General features: G+C 43.9%; 1 protein-coding gene across 4 annotated transcripts in view; it reads right to left on the reverse strand.

Annotated features, from left to right (window-relative positions):
- The window catches only part of LOC106565001 (spectrin beta chain, non-erythrocytic 1), a 103,173-nt gene that overhangs the window by 18,781 nt on the left and 59,329 nt on the right, over positions 1 to 25,063 (reverse strand). For all 4 annotated transcript variants that reach the window (XM_045691321.1, XM_045691324.1, XM_045691322.1 and 1 more), the window contains 18 exons: positions 23,622 to 23,924; positions 22,790 to 22,943; positions 21,640 to 22,510; positions 17,708 to 17,845; positions 14,696 to 15,452; positions 13,625 to 13,827; positions 13,078 to 13,168; positions 12,544 to 12,690; positions 10,061 to 10,324; positions 9,555 to 9,779; positions 8,999 to 9,088; positions 5,403 to 5,681; positions 5,150 to 5,280; positions 4,590 to 4,794; positions 3,837 to 4,211; positions 2,361 to 2,605; positions 2,024 to 2,162; positions 1,350 to 1,434 (listed from right to left, as the gene is read on the reverse strand). In XM_045691321.1, the coding sequence (XP_045547277.1) occupies positions 1,350 to 1,434; positions 2,024 to 2,162; positions 2,361 to 2,605; positions 3,837 to 4,211; positions 4,590 to 4,794; positions 5,150 to 5,280; positions 5,403 to 5,681; positions 8,999 to 9,088; positions 9,555 to 9,779; positions 10,061 to 10,324; positions 12,544 to 12,690; positions 13,078 to 13,168; positions 13,625 to 13,827; positions 14,696 to 15,452; positions 17,708 to 17,845; positions 21,640 to 22,510; positions 22,790 to 22,943; positions 23,622 to 23,924 (4,702 nt within the window). The remainder of the gene's footprint in view (positions 1 to 1,349; positions 1,435 to 2,023; positions 2,163 to 2,360; positions 2,606 to 3,836; positions 4,212 to 4,589; positions 4,795 to 5,149; positions 5,281 to 5,402; positions 5,682 to 8,998; positions 9,089 to 9,554; positions 9,780 to 10,060; positions 10,325 to 12,543; positions 12,691 to 13,077; positions 13,169 to 13,624; positions 13,828 to 14,695; positions 15,453 to 17,707; positions 17,846 to 21,639; positions 22,511 to 22,789; positions 22,944 to 23,621; positions 23,925 to 25,063) is intronic.

Raw genomic sequence — 25,063 nt, forward strand, 5'->3', positions numbered from 1 at the left:
AGGGGGTACTGGTACCGAATTGCAGTTGAGATTGCATTAAAAGTACATGGTGCAAGTGATCAATGTGGTTGCAGATTCTGCACAGATTATTATAGCAATAGCGAAGACCTCCACAGACCTGCAACCTTTGCATGCTATTTTGAACAGGCACGCTTTCTATGATTAGGGCTCCCGAGTGGCGCAGCGGTCTAAGGCACTGCATCTCAGTGCTAGAGGCGTCTCTACAGACACCCTGGTTCAAATCCATGCTGTATCATAATCAGCCGTGATTGGGAGTCCCATAGGGGGGCGCGCAGAGTCGTCTGGGTTTGGCCGGTATAGGCCGTCATTGTAAATAAGAATTTGTTCTTAACTGGCTTGCCTAGTTAAATAAAAACATAAGAAAACATTTACAGTTACAGTAACCCCAAAATGTAGCCATGGATGTTTTACTCATTAAGGTTGAATCAATAAATACTGTTATATTAGTTTGTAAGATATCCTTCACTTTAGGGTAATTACTGTATTACAAAATGTATGTTGAATTGTGTTTGGTTGTCAATGTAATCAAAAACACTGTATCAACATTTGAAGATCTACTTGGTTAGTATCTACAGATTGGATAGTTCCATATTTATTTAATTGTTTATTTTACCTTTTTTTACCTGGTTAAAATCAAATTTTCAAGAGAGGCCTGGCCAAAATACCAGCACATACAATTTCATAGAGACACATTAACGTTAGATTTCCCCCTCAAAACAACAGTTGACATTAAAGACTTTTTGCAAATCCAATGTATTTTACACATAGATTTCATGCAATGATGTGTATAAACCCTGGATTGGTGATTCTATGTAATGGCCAATGTGAGGCTTTGAAGCCATCGGCCTCCATAGGAATGAATGTAAGTCTACATTATTTCAATAAAATGTTTCAAGGACAAAATTACATGTATTTAAGTATGTCTTTGTTGTGGGGACAGTAACATGAGTCCTCTCCCCCAAAAATGTTTAGGAATATGTTTATGTATTTTTTATATATATATATATATTTTTTTTTTTTTAAGTAAGCATTAAGGTGTCTGTATTATAATATACTTGTCAAAAATGAATGTAGACATAAAAAAATGGATTTCTATAGCTTCCAAAAAAAGGAAGAGTACCAAGATGGCTGCTCGGTGGCTTCAAAACAGTGCCCTGTTAGTCATCTAGGGTTAATACATATAATTAATTGCGTGTCACAATACATTGACAAATTACGTTGAAACAACGTTGATTGAACCAGTTTGTGCCCAGTGGGACTGGATATGCCCAACTAATGACAAGATTCCATCCAATAGCATGTGTGAAATTATGAACAAAAACCCTTACTCAGTCTTAACCACTCCCGTCGGTCCTCCCATTTGTCAATCATGTCTTTCCTCTTGTCCATCAGCTGTAGCAACTTATCTTTGATCTAAACAGAGGACATAGCAGCAAATACTTATATTTTAGCATTGGGTGTCATCACATACAAACAATGCAATACACTAAAACCTGAAGACGCTACAATGCAGTATGGTCATTCCACAAAATGAGTGCCTTTAATATTTTAGGTAGAAATGATGCACCAATATTGAATTATAAAAGCCTGAAGTGCCCTTTAATAAATAAGATTTTTATATGAATAAAGAAGATTCAGAATTTCGACATCCATCTGTACACCCTCTGTGACTTCTAGGAAGAGTTTAACCCACTTCTCCCCAACATTTCTCCAGGTGAAATCAAAAGTTTATTTTCACATCTCAAAAGGCACCAAATTGGTGGAATGACCCAGTAACATAGGGCTGTCAAAATAATTTCCCCAAATGGACCATTTAAGTGCTGGCAAAACAAAATGGTGATATCTCATCATTAGGGTGGCTTTCACTTGGTCAGTTCATTCAGACCAGTGCAAAGAAAGAAAGGAGACAAGGACATATTTCAATTGAGAAAGAGCAGTGGTCCGCAAATGGCTCATGGGCTGCCCTGCAGTAGCATAGCATTGATTTGGCTATGGAACTTACCTCCTCTGATGCATAGTGCTTTCTGGCTAGCAGAGACTTGCCCAACTCAATGCAGGCGGTGAAGCTGTCATTGCGGGCGTCGATCTCAGCCTTGATACCCTGGTGGTTGTTCATCAACAACTCCACAGAGGACACGTCCCTGTGCAGAGAAAGGAAAACATGCACACGCAGGCACGCACACACACACACACACACACACACACACACACACACACACACACACACACACGCACAGATCAGGATATTAGTATACGAACCTAAGATTGGAATAGGAATTTCAGTTTACTGAATTGAAATGGAACTGACCCCAACCTAACTAAGTATAAGAGTAATTTACCTTGGATTCTCCTGGGCTTCGATGAGACGGATGACGTCCTCCATCCACAGCATGAGGTCGCGCACCATGCTGAAGAAGCGGAATTTGTCGCCCGTGTCCAGGAGGTGGACCCTGCGGCCATCGCAGGCCTCCAGCAGGGTATTCCAGGCCTCCAGCACCTCGCTCTCCCTCCGCTGGATGTCGTCTGCCTTGTCGCCGGCGTAGGCCGACTGGAGGCGGACGGCATCCTCCTGCAGCTGCCTCACCTGAAGGTACGAGCACAAGTCGCTTTAACACATTTTATTCTACAATTACGCTACCTTCCACTGCCTGGTATTTACATGGTCACTGTGACAGAGCTCCATAGTTCCTCTGTGCAGATGGGAGAAGATTCCAGAAGGACAACCATCTCTGCAGCATTCAACCAATCAGGCCTTTATGGTAGAGTGGCCAGACGGAAGCCACTCGACAGTTAAAGGCACATGACAGCCCACTTGGAGTTTGCCAAAAGGCACCTAAAGACTTTGATGAAACCAAGACTGAACTCTTTGGCCTGAATGCCAAGCGTCCAGTCTGGAGGAAACCTGGCATCATCCCTATGGTGAAGCATAGTGGTGGTAGCATCATGCTGTGGGGATGTTTTTCAGCGGTAGGGACTGGGAGACTAGTCAGGATCGGTTTCATCAGACCAGAGAATCTTGATTCTCATGGTCGGAGAGTCCTTTAGGTACACTCCAAGTGGGCTGTCATGTGCCTTTTACTGAGGAGTAGCTTAATGAAACCCTGCTCCAGAGCGCTCAGGACCTCAGACTGGGGCGAAGGTTCACCTTCCAAGAGGACAATGACCCTAAGAACACAGCCAAGACAATGCAGGAGTGGCTTCGGGACAAGTCTCTGAATGTCCTTGAGTGGGACAACCAGAGCCCGGACTTCTCTAAACATCTCTGGAGAGACCTGAAAATAGCTGTGCAGCGACGCTCCCCATGCAACCTGATAGAGCTTGAGAGGATCTGCAGAGAAGAATGGGAGAAACTCCCCAAATACAGGTGTGCCATGCTTGCAGCGTCATACCCAAGAAGACTCAAGGCTGTAATCGCTGCCAAAGGTGCTTCAACAAAGTACTGAGTAGAGGGTAGGGGGTCATATTTCTGTTTTCTAAAAAACAGTTTTTGCTTTGTCATTATGGGGTATCAATATGGGGTATTGTGAGTAGATTGATGAGGGGGGAAAAACAATTGAATCCATTTTAGAATAAGGCTGTAACGTAACAAAAGGTGGAAAAAGTCTGAATACTTTCTAAAAGCACTGTATGCTAAGTTGAGAGCCTGTGAAAGTGTTTTGTGTCTGAAAGAACAGTCATGTGTCCTCTTTTACATAATAGTGTAAGTTATCAATATCATATTATCGATATTGGTGCCCACCACTAATAATAACATGAGATTTCAGTGCAGTGATCTGGTGAAGTGAGCTACAGGGAGATATTAGCTATGTATCTACCTGTGTTCCCAGGGCCTGGATGTCATGCTCGAAGGTGGTGTGCATCCTCTGCAGTGTCTCCACTGTGTTCTGGTCACGTCCCACCTCCTCTGGAAGTTTCTTGTGTTTGTCCAGGATGCGGCCCAGGATCTCCTTGGCGTCATGGTAGAACTTGTGCAGCTCGTAGGAGGCGGCCAGGATCTGCGTGCGCGTGTCGATAAGTTCCAGCAGGTCAGCCCAGGCCTCGTTGAGTCCATCCTTCCACTCGGCCACCGTGGCGGCATCTGCGTGGCCCGCATTTATCAGCTCATCGGCCAGGCGGTTGACGGCATCCACACGCTCCTGGCCGATGTTGCCTGTGTCACGCGCAAACTCCCGGAAGCGCTCCTGGAGCATCTGTGGATGGATAGATGGATGGAGAGGAGGAGAATGAGGACCTTTAACACAAATATATATTGTACTGCCCTGTCTTACCTACTAAAAGGTAATTGTGGTATCAAATGGGCAGTACTGAAATCAGTCTATGGCCACGTTACAGACCATTTGCAAAGCAGTCACACACCAAAGCACACAACACCTGGAAAATGTTAAACATGTCAATATGATATTGAGATATGATGCCCAACTGCAATTTAGATGATGTGGCATTCAGCTATTGGTCAATTTTTGGAATTTGGCTGCTATGCAGATGGTCTGGAATGCGGACTATGTTTTTCTTCCCTGACAGCACCAGGAGTGAGAGGGTAGGGTTTGAAGTCAGGTGGCATTGCTTACGGTGACATGCTCGTAGTCCTGTCCCAGCTCATGAGATCCAGCCACCACCTCCCGCTCGGCAATCCACTGCTCCAAGTCGTCAACCTCGCGGTTGAGCTGGAACAGGCGGAACCGCTCATCCAGTTTGCCCCGCCTCTCCTCAGACAGGTCCTTCATGCCGGCATAGAGCTTGTCCACCTGAGACTGACGCATGCCTATCCTCTCACTGCCCACACAAACAGAAATCAAGAGTTCAATGATCAGTGGATGGGGTTAACAAGAGTAATTTTTTTAAGTTTTTTTGCAAAACAACATTCTTGTTCCAACACTAACACCCATGATCAAACTAATACACTAGTCATGGTCTGCAAACAAGGCTTTCGTTAGTGAAATCAGGTCTGTTAGGGTTAAGCTGAAACAAAAATATGCATACACACCACACTCTGGTCTACTGAATGCTCCACTCATGCAAAATACTTTTTCTGGATCGGACATTCATAATCAGGTCAACGTTCCTTGATGGGCGGCAATATTAAGTGACGTTCTATTTCAATGGCTTCACTCTAGGCTCTCTCACTGACCTCTCTGGATGTCCTGCAGCTGTCAGGCCTCTGCTGGTCTTGGAGAGCTGATGGACTGTCTCAGCGTAGTCCTCCACCGACTGCTCCACAATCTGGTGCTTCTTCAGCATGGCTACGGAGCTCTGCTCATCCTAAGAGGGAAAGACACATGTTTTTAGCGCTTTTGTGAATTCTATGTTAGAAGAAATATCAGTACAGGGGACGCACACACACACACACATACACCAAAACACTGTCAATAACATCCTAGTACCTTGGCCTTCTCTTCAGACATCATGTACAACTCCTGCTCGCTCATCCAGGCCTCAGCCTCAGCGGCATCAAAGTAGTACTTCTGTGCATTGTGGGCCTCCTCCAGTCGGGCGTGACGCTTCTCCGTCTCCTCAATCATCTGGCCCCACAGCTGTTGCAAGTCGGCCATGCGCTGGCGGATGGCCTCTACGGCAAGGCTGTCCTCCATCAGCAGGCTCTCGCTCCGCTCGAAAATGTCATCGAAGCGGGGCTGGTGTCCCTGGATCTCCTTCTGCAAGGTCTGAGAAGGGGATACAATACAAAATGAATTTCTATGGAAATGTGCAATAAAAGTAATGTCAGCAATACATTAAAATACTAGATACACAAAGCCAAGAGTACAATACTTTAGATACACTTCATTAAGTATGTAGTAAGTAAGTAAGCCTTGCCTAAATGGTCAGGAGCCCTATTTCTGTAGTGTACACCCCTTGGACAGGACACCAATCTGTCATAGCCTATATCTCAATAAAAAATCAATAAGAGAGTGATACTCTTTGCTATGTACAGTGGGGGGGAAAAGTATTTGATCCCCTGCTGATTTTGTACGTTTGCCCACTTACAAAGAAATGATCAGTCTATAATTTTAATGGTAGGTTTATATGAACAGTGAGAGACAGAATAACAACAAAAAATCCAGAAAAACGCAAGTCAAAAATGTTATAAATTGATTTGCATTTTAGTGAGGGAAATAAGTATTTGACCCCTCTGCAAAACATGACTTAGTACTTGGTGGCAAAACCCTTGTTGGCAATCACAGGTCAGACGTTTCTTGAAGTTGGCCACCAAGTTTGCACACATCTCAGGAGTGATTTTGTCCCACTCCTCTTTGCAGATCTTCTCCAAGTCATTAAGGTTTCGAGGCTGATGTTTGGCAACTCGAACCTTCAGCTCCCTCCACAGATTTTCTATGGGATTAACGTCTGGAGACTGGCTAGGCCACTCCAGGACCTTAATGTGCTTCTTCTTGAGCCACTCCTTTGTTGCCTTGGCCGTGTGTTTTTGGGTCATTGTCATGCTGGAATACCCATCCACGACCCATTTTCAATGCCCTGGCTGAGGGAAGGAGGTTCTCACCCAAGATTTGACAGTACATGGCCCTGTCAAATGATGCGGTGAAGTTGTCCTGTCCCCTTAGCAGAAAAACACCCCCAAAGCATAATGTTTCCACCTCCATGTTTGATGGTGGATATGGTGTTCTTGGGGTCATAGGCAGCATTCCTCCTCCTCCAAACACGGCGAGTTGAGTTGATGTCAAAGAGCTCCATTTTGGTCTCATCTGACCACAACACTTTCACCCAGTTGTCCTCTGAATCATTCAGATGTTCATTGGCAAACTTCAGACGGGCATGTATATGTATTCTTGAGCAGGGGGACCTTGCGGGCGCTGCAGGATTTCAGTCCTTCACGGCGTAGTGTGTTACCAATTGTTTTCTTGGTGACTATGGTCCCAGCTGCCTTGAGATCATTGACAAGATCCTCCTGTGTAGTTCTGGGCTGATTCCTCACTGTTCTCATGCTCATTGCAACTCCACGAGGTGAGATCTTGCATGGAGCCCCAGGCTGAGGGATATTGACAGTGCTTTTGTGTTTCTTCCATTTGCGAATAATCGCACCAAATGTTGTCACCTTCTCACCAAGCTGCTTGGCGATGATCTTGTAGCCCATTCCAGCCTTGTGTAGGTCTACAATCTTGTCCATGACATCCTTGGAGAGCTCTTTGGTCTTGGCCATGGTGGAGAGTTTGGAATCTGATTGATTGATTGCTTCTGTGGACAGGTGTCTTTTATACAGGTAACAAGCTGCGGTTAGGAGCACAGAGTGTGCTCCTAATCTCAGCTCGTTACCTGTATAAAAGACACCTGGGAGCCAGAAATCTTTCTGATTGAGAGGGGGTCAAATACTTATTTCCCTCACTAAAATGCAAATCAATTTATAACATTTTTGACATGCGTTTTTCTCTATATTTTTGTTGTTATTCTGTCTCTCACTGTTCAAATAAACCTACCATTAAAATTATAGACTGATAATTTCTTTGTCAGTGGGCAAACGTACAAAATCAGCAGGGGATCAAATACTTTCCCCCCCCACTGTATGATACCATTCAATATATTTGTTTAAATGACTTGGTAGGAATAGGATAACAGATCTATACAGGCACTATCCAGCCACCTTATCACCTAAACGATCAGCCTCATTGCTTTTAAAAGTTTTGTTGATGTGAGTGGTTGTATTAGTTTGGGATCTATCGCATCCCACAAATGTCCCAGAGTATGTTTGGAATATTTATTTATTGCACAGAAGGACAAGTTGACCAATAGGTTAACTTTTGTACTATGGGGGATAGTAGATTGACATAGGCTAGTGCTTTTGCTGTTTGTTAGGTCTACTCATCTTGTTGGCTGACAAAGTAGGCTAAATGTGGACATTTTCAATATGCGCCTCGAAATTTGATAAGAGGGACATCCGCAGTTGTGTCCCCGATGTGTCTGTCTTCATTCACTTGTAGCCTACTTCTTAGCTGAAATGCCTGTGAGAAGGACCTGATCACGTGACGGCATTGGCTACATCTGAGAGAGCCATGTGAGTGAGAGGTGCTTCGGAGCACAGCTGCCAGGAGAAGGGAATTATAATTAATCTATTATATTCAGCCCAAGGGCACAACTGCCACTTTGGCCGCAAACGGCATGGATATTTTAGGGGCCATTATGGCCACACAAGGGGGATGCCGCCAGGAAATTCGAGGCCTGGTGAAAATATTATCAAGCGCTTGTCAAATTATGAATGAGATACTGATGATGTGTGTGCAGCTTGCAACTTTTTTCAAATCATCATTAGAGTCCAATCATGCAGCCTTAGAACGCATTAAACATCAACACATATAGCCCAAAGTTTGTAACACAACTAAAGTTGCATAAATAACTCTAAATGAAGCATATAGTACGAGTGGTTTCTTTGTTAACCGCTCAGCACAGAATATCCGCATGTGCACACTTCCTTTGAAATTGTTTGGAGAAAATATCCTTCTATTATAAAATAATAAAAATTATGGCCAGGGAGTCCTAAGCAAATCTTGTCTGCTAAATTAAGAAGTGTAGCCCACAGCTATTTTGCATTACCATATCAGGGCCTAACATAAGGACAACTGAGAGAGCATGTTATTCTGTTCTTCTGAAATAGACTACATTTTCTTTATATCATGTTTCTTTAGACCTGTCTAAAATAAATCATGGATTTATTGTAATGCTGTAGGCAATATTAAATGGATTTATTAGACTTTTTAAAATGTGTATGTTCCAAAGGTCTGCATCAGTGGCTTGTAGGCTATGCCTGGAAGCCAGGATATGCTAAACGTGTTTTATGCTAACTAACGGTCAATTACCAGTATTTGCTTCACAATCACTGGCTGACAAAATTTCATGAACGCCACAGCCCTAAACACTGACACTAACAATACTAATTTTGCTTATAAATAGGCACAAAAATAGAATGGTGCTTAATTTGGGCCTAAGTGTGATTTCCTTGTAAAGTGACAGTACATGAGAAAAACACACATACCTGATTTTTCTTGATAAGCAGTTGAACGGTCTGCAGGTTGTGACCATGATCAGTGGATGTTGCAATTGGCATCCTCTCTTCGACCCAAAGCTAAAATGGACAAGCCAAATAGATTACTACGTGCATTGAATGAAAATACCAGAACAAATAAAGCCTCAATAGAACACACAAACACACGTTTGTTTTACTATTCTTGTGGGGACCAAACAATTGATTTCTATTCAAAATCCTATCTTACCTAACCCCTAACCTAACTTAGCAGGCATAAAATAAATGCCTGAAACTAGATCCCCAACATACTGGTCTTGACGAGAATAAAGAAACTGTCGGGGGAGGTTCCCTTCTGTACTGTTCAACCAATACAGTAAATGTGGAAGAGGAGTTAAGATGGAGTGTCGCCTTGTTAACGTTGCAAAGTCGCATCACAGGTTCTCTTTCCATTTCCCCTGAAAACCGAAATGTCCCCATTTGTCCGAATTGTCCTTGTTTTACTATCGGAAAACCAAAAACACACAAACACACAGTACGCCCCCAGGAGGCAGCTCAATCAACTCACAATCTCGTCCTCTACATCTCGGTTGAACTGGTGGATCTCGCGGGAGGCCACCAGGAAGTTCTTTCTCTTCCTCAGCGGGTCCAGCAGCTCTTTGAACTTGTGCTCCACCATTTGTCTCTGGCCGTCCACCTCCCCCGTGTCCTTCCCTTCCTGGCTGAGGACCAGCGCCTGGCTCTGCAGCTCCACCACCTCCCTCTGACGGACCTCCACCTGGTTTTCCAATATCTATGGGCCACCAAGGAGAGGGAGGAGAACATTTTTAACACAGCGTTGAACCTAGATGATGTTCCGGGCGGGGCCCAGGCCACGAAGTCAACATCCATGGTTTCTTATCCAAAATTTTCAGATCAGAACAATTGATGCCATAATTATTTTATTGTTTAAAACCAATTGAAGCCAACTTATTTAAATTATTCTTAGTATTATTATTTCCATTATAATTTCATTAATGCCAACATTATTTATCAATTTGGTTACAATGACGCATGCTCCACCATGTACAGTACCTGCTGCTTCTTGAGCAGGATGTTGACGCTGGTCAGGTCTTTGCCGTAGTCGTCCGATTGAATCTGGCCCTCCAGGCCACCCAGCCACTTGTCCAGGTCGGCACAGCTCTGTGTAAACAGCTCGGCCTTGTTGGCGTCAAACAGGCACTGGGCCTTGGTCTGGGTGGTGGACTCCAACTCTTCCCACATCTTCTGGAGGGCTGAGAGCTTCTCCTTCACCACCGACTCTGTCTCAGGCTTCTCCGACACCAGCTGCATCCCATCCTGGAGAGGAAAGAATCAGAATCAGAATCACCTTTATTCGCAAAGTACATTTACATGTACCAGGAATTTGAGCTGGTGAAATGGTGCTGCTATGCCTTACAATAACAAAATATACAGAGAGAAAATGTATGCATAAAATACATACAGTATAAAATTAGGTAGAAAGTAGAAAAGGTCAAGTTTCTGGATAAACTTTGTCTTGCTGCGGTTGTTGAAACACATTTTATGGTAGTGAAATACATTTAGTGGGGTGGGCAGGTACAGTCGGTTAGTTATGGTGGGTAACCCCATGAGTTTTGGAGTGGGTATAATAGGGCAATTAGTGAGTATAAGTTAGTCATAAGCAGTTGGAGTTATAGTGGGTACATACACTTAATAGACAGTTTATAACACCCATCTAGTACCGGGTCAGACCCCCTTTGCCTCCAGAACAGCCTGAATTCTTCAGGGCATTCTATAAGGCGTCGGAAACATTCCACAGGGATGTTGGTCCATGCTGACGCGATGGCATCACACAGTTGTTGCAGATTGGACAGTGGTACATTCATGCTGTGATCAGCCCGTTCCATCCCATCCCAAAGATGATCTATTGGGTTGAGGTATGGGATCTGCGCATGTTCCAGCCAATGTTTTTCCACTCCTCAATTTTCCAGTGTAGGTCATCGCATGCCCATTGGAGCCACTTCTTGTTTTTAGCTGATAGGAGTGGAACCCAGTGTGGTCATCAGCTGCAATAGCCGATCCATGACAAGGATCGACGAGTTCTGCGTTCCGAGATGCCATTCTGCACACCACTGTTGTACTGCGCCGTAATTTGTCTGTTTGTGCCCCACCTGTTAGCTTGCACGATTCTTGTCGTTCTCCTTTGACCTCTCTCAATTACGAGCAGACTGGATGTTTTTTGTTTGTCGCACCATTCTCTGTAAACCCTAGACACTGTCGTGCGTGAAAAGCCCAGGAGGGTGCCCGTTTCTGAAAAACTGGATTTGGCGAGCCTGGCACCGATGATCATACCACACTCAAAGTCGCTAAGGTCACAAATGTTTCCCATTCTAACATTCAATCGGACAGTAAGTGAATGCCTTGATGCCTGTCTGCCTGCTTTATATAGCAATCCACGGCCACGTCACAGTAGGAGCGATCCATTTTCGTGAAAGGGGCGGTGTACCTAATAAACTGTCCAGTGAGTGTACAGTATTGATTATAGGAAGGTGAATATTTTTCATAAAGTAATGCTAAAGGAAATTGAGACGGATTACTGTTATGTGTTTTGCCTGAACTGAAAAAATAAAGGTTCTTAAAATGGTTCTTCCTCAGCTCTTAAGGTTCCTTGGAGAATTCTTGCCCGGTAAAAAACCTTAAGTGTGGGGTTCTTGATGTGGCATCTATGGTTCTTCAGAATTCTAAAAGGTTCTTGAAATGTATGGAAGCCTGCAGATGTGTCCCTTTCATAGCACACAGCAAATTGGCCAGTATTACTAGTGTTGATTTTTTTGTGTAACATTTTTTATGTTGACACTGTAAAGAGTTAAATTAACAGTCAGTGGTGTAAAATAACCGCACTGTTGGTGTTAATAACCAGAGTTGAAAAAAACACGCTTATCATTATCATATTTCCCAGCATGCTCTATTGCAGGTTGATTTTTCTAAATTGTTTGTTTCAATATAAATGTTTTTGCATGTACATTGATTGATTAATTCAAATATAAATAACATACATTTTCCTAAACTATTCAAATCTGTTACTTGGACTTCTTGTACCCATTACTGAAATTGTTGTTTCAGTCTAGATGTTTAAGGTTGTCTCATAACTCAGTCTTCCCAACTCTGGAAGTCATTCTGAATGCAGGTTGCGGGTGAATAAAAATTCTAAATGTTGGATATGCCCACTCTGGCTGGATTCCAATAGCAGTTACACATCACTTTGCAAGCCAGTATAATGTGGCTTGTAGGCCTGATGTGGCCTTTAAATGATGAGCTTCAGGTCACTTGATAATAGTAAAACTATGCCCTCAAAAGAAAGCCATATGAAATATGTATTTCATTGTCTTAAAATAATGTAATTTTAATGACAACATCCACTTAAGAATACTTAAGAGTCTAGATAACTGATCATATTAATTTCAATTAAACGGAAGCGCGTATTAACTTGTATTCATTCATCTAATACCAATTGCAAAATCATCAAGACAGAGTGAATCTAATTTTGGTTTGCTAACCTTCTCAATCTTGTCCAGCCACTCCTTGTTGGACTGCAACTCAGCCATGAAGGCCTGATGCTTGAGCCATTTGCTGTGGAGGTTCCTGGCCTCGTCGTACGACATGTCCTGGGCCGTGAGCATCTTCTCGTTGATCCACAGAGACAGCTGCACACACACACACACACACACACACACACACACACACACACACACACACACACACACACACACACACACACACACACACACACACACACACACACACACAGGTAGGTCATTGTATTTGACTGCCTTACACTGTGAAAGCAGTCTGTCACTATGCATACATTGCCACACAATGTATTAAATGTAAATCAGTACATGTAACTATTCCTATTTTCATAGTATCGGGACTGATACCAATGTTAGACTCTTAGGGAAGATTTCCCACATCCAGGTTAAGCATATTCCTGGACTAAAAAGCACTTTCGATGGAGAATCTCTATTGAAAGTGCTTTTTAGTCCAGGAGTAGGCTTAATCTGGGTCCGGGAATGACATGTTGGGCAGCAGACCTCCTGGCAATCCTGTAGGAACTTCTGAAGGTCCCGGTTATCCTTCAGCCTCATCAGTAGCTCCACAGCAGCCTCACGGTTCTTCTTATGCCTGTGCAAATGTTGGGTAAACAGATTTGATCATGGATAATAGATCCCTTGTTAATTGTGACTACAACAAACAAGTTGCCAGTTGTGTGTACCAGATATTTCTACAGATTTTTTACATCACAATACACATTACCAGTAAAGGTGGAAAAGTCTGCTGCTCTGCCCTTGAGCAAGACAGTTAACACGAGTGCTGATGACATCGATTAAGGTAGCCCCTCTCTGATTCAGAGTGGTTGGGTTAAATGCGGAAAACACATTTTGGTTGAATGCATTCAGTTGTGCAACTAACTAGTTATGCCATTCCCAGGAGATTGCTTTATCATATTAATGTGGTTCCTGGGGCATTAAATACTCCAACAGGTGTTGTGAGATCTAATCTGCACAGCAGAGTAACTGTAAAAATGACGACCTGTCCAGCAATGTCATTTGTTACTATATAGTAGAAGAGGCTTCTAACCTGTCGTCAATAGATGTCGCTCTCTCCTGGATGCGGTCGGCGTTGATGTTGCCGTCGCTCGCCAGCCGCCTGCCAGCCTCCACCACGCCGTTTATCTTCTCTTCGTTGGCGTCCATGGTGGTCATGAAGTCCTCCTGCTTCTTGATGGATCCTTCGGCCCCCTCAAGTGTAGTGGGCATCTCTGTATGGGCCAGCATGTACTCCTAAGAACAGGGTTATAAAAAAAGAGAGTCAGTGGGATTATTAGAAAATCCTGTGACAGACTGGATATCCAGGTTGGGGTCAATTCCATTTCAAATCAGTCAGGGAGTAAACTGAAATTCTTGAATTGACTGAATTGAAACAGAATATAGAACCCCACCCTGTTGGAATTCAATGTAAATCACATTGGACACAGACTATTTGCATTGCCCCCCCTCTTTTACACCGCTGCTACTCTCTGTTGTTATCATCTATGCATAGTCACTTTAATAACTCTACCGGTGCCCCAGCACATTGACTCTGTACCGGTACCCCCCCTGTATATAGTCTCGCTATTGTTATTTTACTGCTACACTTTAATTACTGGTTACTTTTAGTTCTTATTCTTATCCGTATTTTTTTTAAACTGCATTGTTTGTTAGGGGCTCGTAAGTAAGCATTTCACTGTAAGGTGTAACCTGTTGTATTCGGCGCATGTGACTAATAAAATGTGATTTGATATGACACTTTTTGAAATGTACTTTAATATGTGCATTTGATTTGCAAAGCAGCATGCCCCCAGTAGAGGGAGTGGATTCTAGGTGGGCAAGAAAAATGACACATTGTTACCACATCCCTGCCTAGTAAAATTAGGTAACAGCAACGACAAAGAGGACTTTAAAATAAACTGTTACCGAAAATCAAATTTTTTATGAGATGGAATCAGTGTAATTAAATAATAGTGAAACAGAACCATTCACTTTGGATTCCGAGGCTAAGAATTTTCCACTCTTGGAATAGAATTTCAACTCACTTCCTGGATTGACCATTTCGAAATTGAATCGACCAATCAAGTACCCTGGTTTAAGGGGTATCGACCAATCGGCGTACCTGGTTGTTGAGGAAGACCTCGGCCTGCTTGGTGTCCCTGAGAAACAGCTGGTAGGCGTGGGACTGTGACAGCAGGTTCTGCCGGTTCTCCCACATCTTGTGCAGCTCGTTCCAGCCCGTGTCCAGTGCCTGTAGCCGCTGCCTCAGGAACATGTACTGGGCATCGGTCTGGCCCTGGGTCACCATCTCGCCCATGTCGCGCATCTTCTGGTAGTCCTCCTCGTAGTTGCAGATCTCGTTTTTGATGCCGTCGTGCTGTGCTAGCAGCTTCTCTGCCTCAGCCAGCGTGTTGGGCGTCTCCTCCGAGGCGATGGCTGTCTGTGTGCGCGACAGCCACGACTGGAAGTCATCCAGTTCGCGCAGGAACTGCTGCAGCTTGCTGGCCTCGCCAAGGGACTCTTCGCGGTTACGCAGTGTGGCCTTCATCTCCTCCCACACGGCGGTGATCTCGGCCAGGCGGCCCGTGATGGCCTTGGCCTGGTCCGGGTGCTCGCCGGCCAGCCGCTCGGCCTCGCCGCGCAGGTCTCCCAGCTTGTCCTCGATGGCAGCCAGGTCACGCTCCATGCCAGTGAGTTTACGCTGCAGCGCCATGACACCCGTCAGGTCGTTGCCCAGTTCCTGGGTGGACTCGATGACCTTTGTCTTCTCGCGGATCCACGACTTGGTTTCGTTGCAGTCCAGGTGGTAGTTCTGCACACCCAGCGCCGAGATTAGAGACTCCTTCTTCTGGTCCGCCAGATCCCGGAACTGGCTCCATCTGGTGAACAAATTAATAAATAAAAATATGGTCATTTAGCAGACACTTTTACCCAGTTGACAGACAGTGACACATATTTCAATACATGTGGCCCATGCGGGAATCAATCCCACCATAACCCTGTTGTTGCTAGACCAAGGCTCAAATTGACTGAACCATTGGCCAATTAATTTGATGATAACCAACAATAAATGTCCAGCTCATTTTTCAATTCAAAGGATACAGTGATATCCAACACACAATAACACAATTTAAAGTCAATAGGCATTTGAAACTCACCATGAGCAAAGTAAAAGGTCAAACATAATTAAACTACATTAACTACATTATAATAACCTAATCACCTTTTGGTTTCTTCATTTGGCATCAGGTAGTTGGCAACCATATGGAAAGGCATTAAATCAGAACCTGAAAGTGCTATCTTCAACCGTAAATGTTGTGAATACCAGGGACATTAGTGATGGACGGCTTGATTCATAACCCGCAGTTCCCGTGGTTATATCCACAGGGCGGGCAGATTTAGGGTCATGAAAGGGTCATTGTGTGGATGAAGGGCAGATGGGTGGGGAATAAAGAGTATAATAAATGTATAATTCTTGAGCAATTTAGGCTATATTGAGGTGTTTCTTTCGTTATTTTAGGCTATCCGGCATTACTGTGTAAGCCTAAGCTTAGGGTCTAACTGTACGCATGCCAATCGCCAAATGCTTTTGGGAACGGGCAGCAAAAAGTTAAGGTCGATCCACGGAGGCAAAAAGGACAATGTCAGAGTTTAATTCAATAAGAGAAAAGCCACCTCACAATCATCACACATAACACTGCTATCATCCTCTTTTACCACCTCATCAAATCTTTCCAAACATACATTTTCTGGCAAAAGAGGATGATAGCAGTGTTATGTGTGATGATTGTGAGGCGTTATACAAATTTGACAGACACAAGATGGAGACCTCAAATAGGCAAAATGTTTACTTGAGAACGATAGTGGAAGAATATTATTTTAGCATCTTGAGAGAATGTGAATGCGCAGTTAAATACCATCTGTAGAGGTCCTATATTTATCAGCATCATAAAAGCTGATAGTATTTCAACCACATAAAATATGCATCCAAGCCGAACTGAAATCTTATCAGAAACATGTTGGGTCGTTTTCACAGCTTTCTATTTCCTTACAACCGTTCAAACTGATGTCATTTGAACATTTTGCACAGAAAATATTTTCATTTTTCTTAATAGTTATTGTATTTTCTCCCCGGTCCCTAAACGTCTTTGCGCTGTGAAAGAAGCAGAGATCACTCAGAAAGCTTCATTGATGTCAAATACATTGAAGCATTCATTCTATTGATTTATGACATTATTCTGTTGAGCAAGGGTTTATTTAGTCTTCTAGGGCAACATATAATGACAGAAGAGAAGCTGCATGTATGTAATTATAGACAAGTTGAGAAACAAATAGCCTACCAAAATGTTGGAAATGATAAGTAGAAACATATCTAACACATCAGGTGTGGGATTCAGATTTTCACTTTATCACATATAGTCGGGCGGTTGCGGATGGGTTATTAGCAATTGCGACCAGGTGAGGGTGAACAAACAGCTGATCCCCGCACCACTGAGGGACATATCAGCTACAGATATAGGATCTTAATTTGAGCCAGTTTGCTATAGCAGAAATATAATCCTACAGCAAAAGGAAAATTTTTTAAATAATACATTTTGAATTAGGGTAAATCAAGTCTGAATATTTTAAGTGGGAGTTACAAACTTTAGCCATGCGTCCTCCGAAACACGACCTGCCAAGCCGCACTGCTTCTTGACACACTGCTCGCTTAACCCGGAAGCCAGCCGCCAATGTGTCAGAGGAAACACTGTCCAACTGACGACCGAAGTTAGCTTGCAGTCACCCGACCAGCCAAAAGGAGTCGCTAGAGCATGATGAGCCAAGTAAATCCCCCCGACCAAACCCTCCCCTAATCCGGACGAAGCTGGGCCAATTGTGCGCCGCCCCAAGGGGCTCCCATTCACGGCCGGATGTGACACAGCCTGAGATCAAACCTAAGGCTGTAGTGACACCTCAGCACTGCGATGCAGTGTCCTAGACCGCTGCGCCACTCGGGAGGCCACCTTGAAGCCTTGTTAAACCTCTAATACACTACAAGTTTGCATTTCTTGCAACGACCGGATGAGCAAATTAAGCTAAGGCATCTGTATGATAGGAGATAGTGTGACGTCTGACTGTGAATGGCTCAACTTGCCTGTTATTGAGCTTATCTTGCTGGGCTTTGATGTCCTTCTCACTGGGGTGTCCGTTGTGCATCAGCTGCCTGGCGATCTGGTTCACGACAGCGACGCGTGACGCCTGGTTGTTCATCTCAGGCTCCAGGCTCTCGAACCTGGGAAAGAGAGAGCATGCCATGTCATGACCAATCAAGTTCAACTTCAAAACAAACAATTTTCCCTTACGCACATTGATGTCTGGGCCACGTTCAGGCAAATGTTGTGGAACATTTCAGATAGAACTGTCATGAATAGAGCTGACATAATTTCTTATACTACATGTCAGAGGCATGTTTGTTATACAAACCACATTTTTATCTGAACGTTCCACAATGTTGTACCCTGATGAATGCACCTCAGACGTATTCCCCTGTTTGGTGTTTAACCTCCTAAGTACTTCCTGCACTTTTCTCCTTGTACCTCTGTACTCTTTTTCTTTTATATTATCTGTCATGTTCTATCTGTTTAAAATACCTATTTCATAATTTTCTATGTAAGGTGACCTTCAGTTTCTAGAAAGGCACCTAACAAATAGGGCACCTAACGCCCAGTGGGAGGAGCTGTTGCATTGTAACTAGTTTATCATTTGTATATTTACAGTTTTTCTCAATCTGGTAAAATAGTTTTTTGGAACTGTGGTCAAACGTACCTATAGCAGAAAACCAGTGATCAAATGTTGAAATACATTTGCAGAACTTCTGATCATTTTATTTTCTTTCTACTTGGATTGCATATCTTAGACCCCTTTTGCTAAAGCTGAAATACAATTGCCATCAATGAATACAAAATTCACAGTAAAGTGTTTTGTTCACATAAGAGAAAAATGTGTTCACTGTTTCCAGCAATCAGTAAATACTAGTGCACAAAATTGACCCCCTTTGTTGTGATATCCAATGGGTAGTTATGATTTTGTCTCATCACTGCAACTCCCCAACAGACTCGGGAGAGGTGAAGGTCGAGAGCCATGCGTCCTCCGAAACACGACCTGCCAAGCCACACTGCTTCTTGACACACTGCTTGCTTAACCCGGAAGCCAGCCGCCAATGTGTCAGAGGAAACACTGTCCAACTGATTACCGAAGTTAGCTTGCAGTCACCCGACCAGCCAAAAGGAGTCGCTAGAGCATGATGAGCCAAGTAAGCCAAGTACATATTCGTCACCAGACCCACTGGCTCCAGGTCATCTATAAGTCTATGCTAGGTAAAGCTCCACCTTATCTCAGCTCACTGGTCACGATAACAACGCCCACCCGTAGCACACGCTCCAGCAGGTATATCTCACTGGTCATCCCCAAAGCCAACACCCCCTTTGGCCGCCTTTCCTTCCAGTTCTCTGCTGCCAGTGACTGGAACGAATTGCAAAAATCGCTGAAGCTGGAGACTTACATTTTCCTCACTAACTTTAAACATCAGCTATCTGAGCAGCTAACTGATCGCTGCAGCTGTACATAGTCCATCTGTAAATAGCCCACCCAATCTACCTACCTCATCCCCATATTGTTTTTATTTACTTTGTTGCTCTTTTGCACACCAGTATCACTACTTACACACCATCATCTGCTCATCATCATCTGCTCATCTATCACTACTATGGCCTATTTATTGCCATACCTCCTCATGCCATTTGCACACACTGTATACAGACTTTCTGTATTTTTTTCTATTGTGTTATTGACTGTACGCTTGTTTATTCCATGTGTAACTCTGTGTTGTTGTTTCTGTCGCACTTCTTTGCTTTATCTTGGCCAGGTTACAGTTGTAAATGAGAACTTGTTCTCAGCAAGCTTACCTGGTTAAATAAAGGTGAAATAAAATAAAAAAAGTGATCAAAGCTTTCACCTGGATTCACCTGGTCAGTCTATGTCATGGAAAGAGTTTTGTAAATCGCGAGAGACGGGTTAAAAATATTAGGGATAAATGAAAGAAAGCCATCTAAATATATGGATATTTGTCTCCGTTAATCTCCGGTAGATTAAAAACTACTCTGATTTTGTAGATTATTTAGGGTTAAGGAAGTATTTATGAATCATAAACAAGTTTGGAGACACTTTACACAAAGAAAGAAACCGGTGGTTTGATTCATTCTGAAAATTGCCACATTCAGTTCTTTAACCCATGGTAATGTTGGAAGATTAGAGTACATATAATTATAATAAGGAGAATAGTGTACAACAGTAGGCTATACCCTCGTCTGTTGCCTGCACTAACCGTGGTACTATGTGATGAAACAGCCAAGTATCGCGCCATGCGTCAAGTTCAAACTGTTACGGCTTGGTCTGCGTTCCGCTCCATAATGATTTAATTAGCCTACATGTCTTTTTTTATATTATCACTAATGATCCTCAGCAACAACCACATGGCCGAGACAGCGTTTACAGAGGAAGCAAAGCAAATGAAGGTAAACGAAACAATGTCATTAAATGGAATGATAATGTGGGCTATACCAACTGAAGGGAACTAAGAGTAAATTGGCAGTTGAACATGTGTTGTTATTAGGCCTACTGACATTCGATATTGATAATGGCTAATATTTAACATGATAGAAATATGAAACAGAGAAAGTTGGGGTAGCCTGCAATTAAGATATTTGAAAGTGCCCATCCCTGCAAGTTAAAAGGCTGTACAATTCAAATTCTGTGTAATTGCACAGTATTTCATGAGCTTTACTGTGGGAAAGTTGATATGTGGACATGGTTCAGTTTGCTTCCATATGACTGGTTCACATTTGTCTCCGGCGATTATAAGGCAAAATAGATCTAAAGCAAGTGTCATTTATATTTACAATTACCTAAAACAAAACAAATGGATTACTCATTCACTTAGCTGTTATTGTCACGCTGGTATAAATGATTTGGAAGACAGGCGCAGGAATGCGTAATAGGGTTTTTTATTACACGCCAAATTACGGCGTGCTGTGTAAAGGCACGGGGACGAAGACCAAACAAACACGTACACAAAACACAGGGTTGAAACCCAAACAAAAGAGCGAGGAGTACCTTGAATAAATAACACAAACGCACAATGATTATCACACGGGATGAGACCCGCAATCACCTGCGCAATCCACAATGGCACGAAAGCCAAAACAAACAGCACAGGTACTCACACACACCAACGGACATTGTAACAATAATCGACAGACAACGGAAACCAAAGGGCACACTTATACAAGTACTAATCAGTGGGAATAGGGGACAGGTGTGCGTGATGAAAGTTCCGGAGGGATCCGTGACAGTTATCAATAGCTCTTATCAAGTTGTCATTACAGTGCATGGAGAATGGTGTTATTTCTAAAGGGAAAAAATTAGGTAGATGCTTTTTCCGCTTGAAACCGGTAGGTTCACTTGACCTTATTCATTGTTTCCTCACATGTAAAGGTGGTGGAATGATTAGGAAATTAAGTCAAAGTCAGAATACGGCATATCTGTAGACCCACCTCCACCACACTTTCATTTATTCGCCAAAACAAATAGCAGGTGAATAGCACGCTATTCTCATTCTTAAGTTCAAGGTCAGAATACGCATTGAGAGAAAGTTGCATAAAAAAGGACTCACGTTCCATTTAAGCACACTTAAATCCGTTCGGAATTGGGCCCTTAATGTTTTGCAAATGGCCAGAGTTCCATGTCTTCTGTACAGTGTTTTGAAAATCGACAAAGTTGTTCCAAAAACAGCTTGCATATATGTTATTTCATAGTTTCGCTATTATTATTATTCTACAATGTAGAAAATAGTCAAAATAAAGAAAAACCCTGGATTGAGTAGGTGTGTCCAAACCTTTGACTGGAACTGTATGTCAAATACTTTCAGATACTTGAGTGGCACACCAAGCTAAATCAGGCCTAAAGGAGTAGGGTCTAGGTGTAGACTATGGCTTCAGCATGCATTTATATATGTAGGGGTTCTCTCACCTGTGCTGAATGACCTCTAGGTCTTCTAGCTTCTCTGGGATCTCCATGCTGTTGAGCCACTGATCCTTCTCATCGATCCACACCTCGCAGGCGTCCGCCTCGCTGAACATCTTGTAGAGGGCCAGGGCGTCCTGCAGTGACTGCTTTCTCAGCCGGGTCAATTCGGCCACCTCCTTGTAGCGCTCCTCTATGCCTGCCAGGCGGCCTTTGACCTCTTCCGACTGAGCCTGCTCTTCAGGCAAGGCGGCCGCCTGCTCATGGAGCGCATCGATCACTGGCCGATAGCTGGCCACCTCGGCGGCGGCGTCCTTGTGCTTGCGCACCAGGGCCTGTGTGGAGAACTCGTCATGGCCCACCTCGCAGCTGGACACGATGCGCAGGGCGTCCAGGGTCCAGGCGTCGGCATCATCTGCGTCCGCCTGGAACTGGTGCAGGGCACATGCTTCCTCCAGATGGGCCTTCCTCACAGCCGCCAGCTCCTCCAACGCTGCCCACTGCGCCCGCAGGTCAGCGATGCGTTCGCGGATCTTGGCGGCACCGAAGTGGCCACCGTCGGCCATGGCCTGGCCCTCGGCAATGGTGTGCTGCAGGTGAGCGGCACGGCCATTCATCTCGTCCTCCAGGGTGCGGTGCTGGCTCAGCAGGCGCACAGCGCCCGTCAGGTCCTTGCCACTCTCGTCCGACGACAGGATCTGCTCCTTCTCACGGATCCAGCCCTCCTCCTCGGCCATCTCCCAGAAGAACTTCCAGAGGCGGCGGGACTCCTCCAGGCGGGCCCGGCGCTCGGCAGCCAGCTGGGTCAGCTCCTGGTAGCAGAACTCCATGTGGGCCACGCGGTCGCGTATTACCTGAGGGTCACAGGGCTTGTAAACTGTAGAGGAGACAGAACAGAGGCCCAGTTAGCATCTAGCAGCACCCACAGATGTACATTGTACTGTATTGACTCACATGTTATGATTTCATTCCATTGACTATGATTCCTTTCATGTTTATTTTTCAGTTTGCTTGTATAGATCTTGAAGTATCTTGCAAAACGCTATGCTATTCAACTGAACTGTAAAATTGTGTGATGACATGCATTATTATCATTAGTTAACAATACGATTCACAATTTGAATAATAGCAGCCTGAATGTTTAGGGCATCCTCACCGTTGCCGTCAATGGCGAACTTCTGAGCATTGTTGTTGACAGCTTTGACACGGTCAGCCTGGATTCCGATGTCGGCCTCTACCAGGGCATGTTTCTGCAGGAGATCCTCCACTCCGAGCAGATGCTTCCCATAGTCCTGGGACAGCAGTATCATCTGTATGGCAGAGACATAGAGGCATGACATACAAGCATGTGTGGGAGCAACATACAGGCACCTTCAATTACACTGGTCTAAGTTCATCAGTTGCCAATATGAATTGTTTACTTTTTGTGCACTTCGAAACGCAATACGAGTATTTTTTCAAGGTGAGGAGAGGAAACTTCTTGAAACTTACATTTCATCTAACTTGTTTTCAACCACAACATCAACTCCCTAGCGACTCCTGTAAACCTAAGAGGATTCGATAGGTGGAAGCATAATGCCGAGAATTCCACCCAGTCAATCAGAAAGGCAAGATGACGTAGTGTTTACAGTGCCAACCCAATCCTCTTGTATCTACAGGAGGGTCTAGGACGAGGTTCAGGTGTGCCGATTTGGAATTATTCAGCATTGGACTAACATAATCCAGTTAGTTTCACCATTGATACTGCTTAAAATGATCATTTAGAAGAGGGATTAATACAAGATTAATACATTCCGTTTGTAATTCTAACATTTGAAATTACCTATTTCCAATACATTTTAAATGTGTTCAGGTGTTGGTGGAAGCAGGGTAGATGAGGGTCAATGCATTTTGAACAATTCAATTTGTGTTACAATAATTATTAATTTTGTCTTTCCAACACGGTTTTAACACGTACATTTTTGGAAGGGTCCCCCTCCCTCTCTTACCTTCATCTCGTCCATCCAGTCCATGATGTAAAGCATCTCCTGGAAGACCCTTTGCAGACCCAGGTTCATCTCCAGGCGCTGGCGCCTTGCCTTCAGAAGCTCCAGCAGGTACTCCCACAGACGGATCACGTTGTCCTTGCGCGCTGCGATGCGTTTGATGTCGTGGTACTTCTCTGCCTCCAGCTCCTTAGCGACAGACACCACGGCCTGCACACGCTCCTCGTATGCTGTAATATCCGTCTCGATGGCCTCATGCTTCTTGGTGGCCGCGTCCACCGCCGGCAGGTCGAAGCCAAAGTTGTCCTGCGAGATAGAAGTGATTGGAATGGAATAGAATAAAATACAATACTGTTAGAATATACTGTATGGTTGGCAACATACTGGCATACAAGGAAGACATCTCAATTTCTGTAATGTTATCGTCTTTACAATTTGATAATGACATAAAATACTATGATCCTTTAAAGGGGCAATCTGCAGTTGCTACATCCATTTTTTGATTTATACCCATTGATTCTTGAAGAATATAACTTCTAAATGCCTCATGAGGGGCCTCTCGAGTGGCGCAATGGTCTAAGGCACAGCATCGCTGTGCTAGCTGCATCACTAAAATCCGGGTTCGATACTGGGCTGTGTAACAGCTGGCCGTGACCGGGAGACCCATGAGGCGGCACACAATTGGCATAGCGTTGTCCGGGTTAGGGGAGGGTTTGGCCGGCCGGGATGTCCTTGTCCCATCGCGCTCTACCAACTCCTGTGGCGGGCCGGGAGCATGCACGTTTCCTCTGACACATTGGTGTGGCTGGCTTCCGGGTTAAGCAAGCATTGTGTCAAGAAGCAGTGCGGCTTGGTGGGGTTGTGTTTCGGAGGACACACGGCTCTTGACCTTCGCCTCTCCCGAGTCCATACAGGAGTTGCAGTGATGGGACAAGACTGTAATTACCAATTGGATATCACGAAAAAGGGTCTTTTTTTTTTTTTTACAATAAACCCCAAAAAATGTATGCCTCGTGAGATTATGTAAACTGTCACATCCCATCAAAACCCAAAATATAAGCTTGTTTTGCTCCAATGTTTGTAAACATTGTAAATGTAAACAAACACTCTATAGCCTCAAAACAATGTTTAAAACGATAATTTATGATATCATGAATGGTCAAGCCTTGCATCCATAGCTCTGTCTATGCATTTGAGAGTGGTTACATTTTCCTGGCCCATTCCTCAGGTTATTACCAAAACAGAGGTGGGGTTTCCGCTTTGCTATTGTTTCAACTGTAGATTGTCCCTGATTTCAGTTTGACAAAAGAAGGAAAGCAAATGAGACGCACCGTTTACATCTGCAGCACTTAATCTTAATGTGCTACAGAGATGATGCCATACCAGTGAATGTGATGCTTGCATTTCACTGAATCTGTGTGTCCACTAAGTGGTGCAAAACTGTG

This window comes from Salmo salar, chromosome ssa12, assembly GCF_905237065.1.
Source record: "Salmo salar chromosome ssa12, Ssal_v3.1, whole genome shotgun sequence".
NCBI lineage: Eukaryota > Metazoa > Chordata > Actinopteri > Salmoniformes > Salmonidae > Salmo > Salmo salar.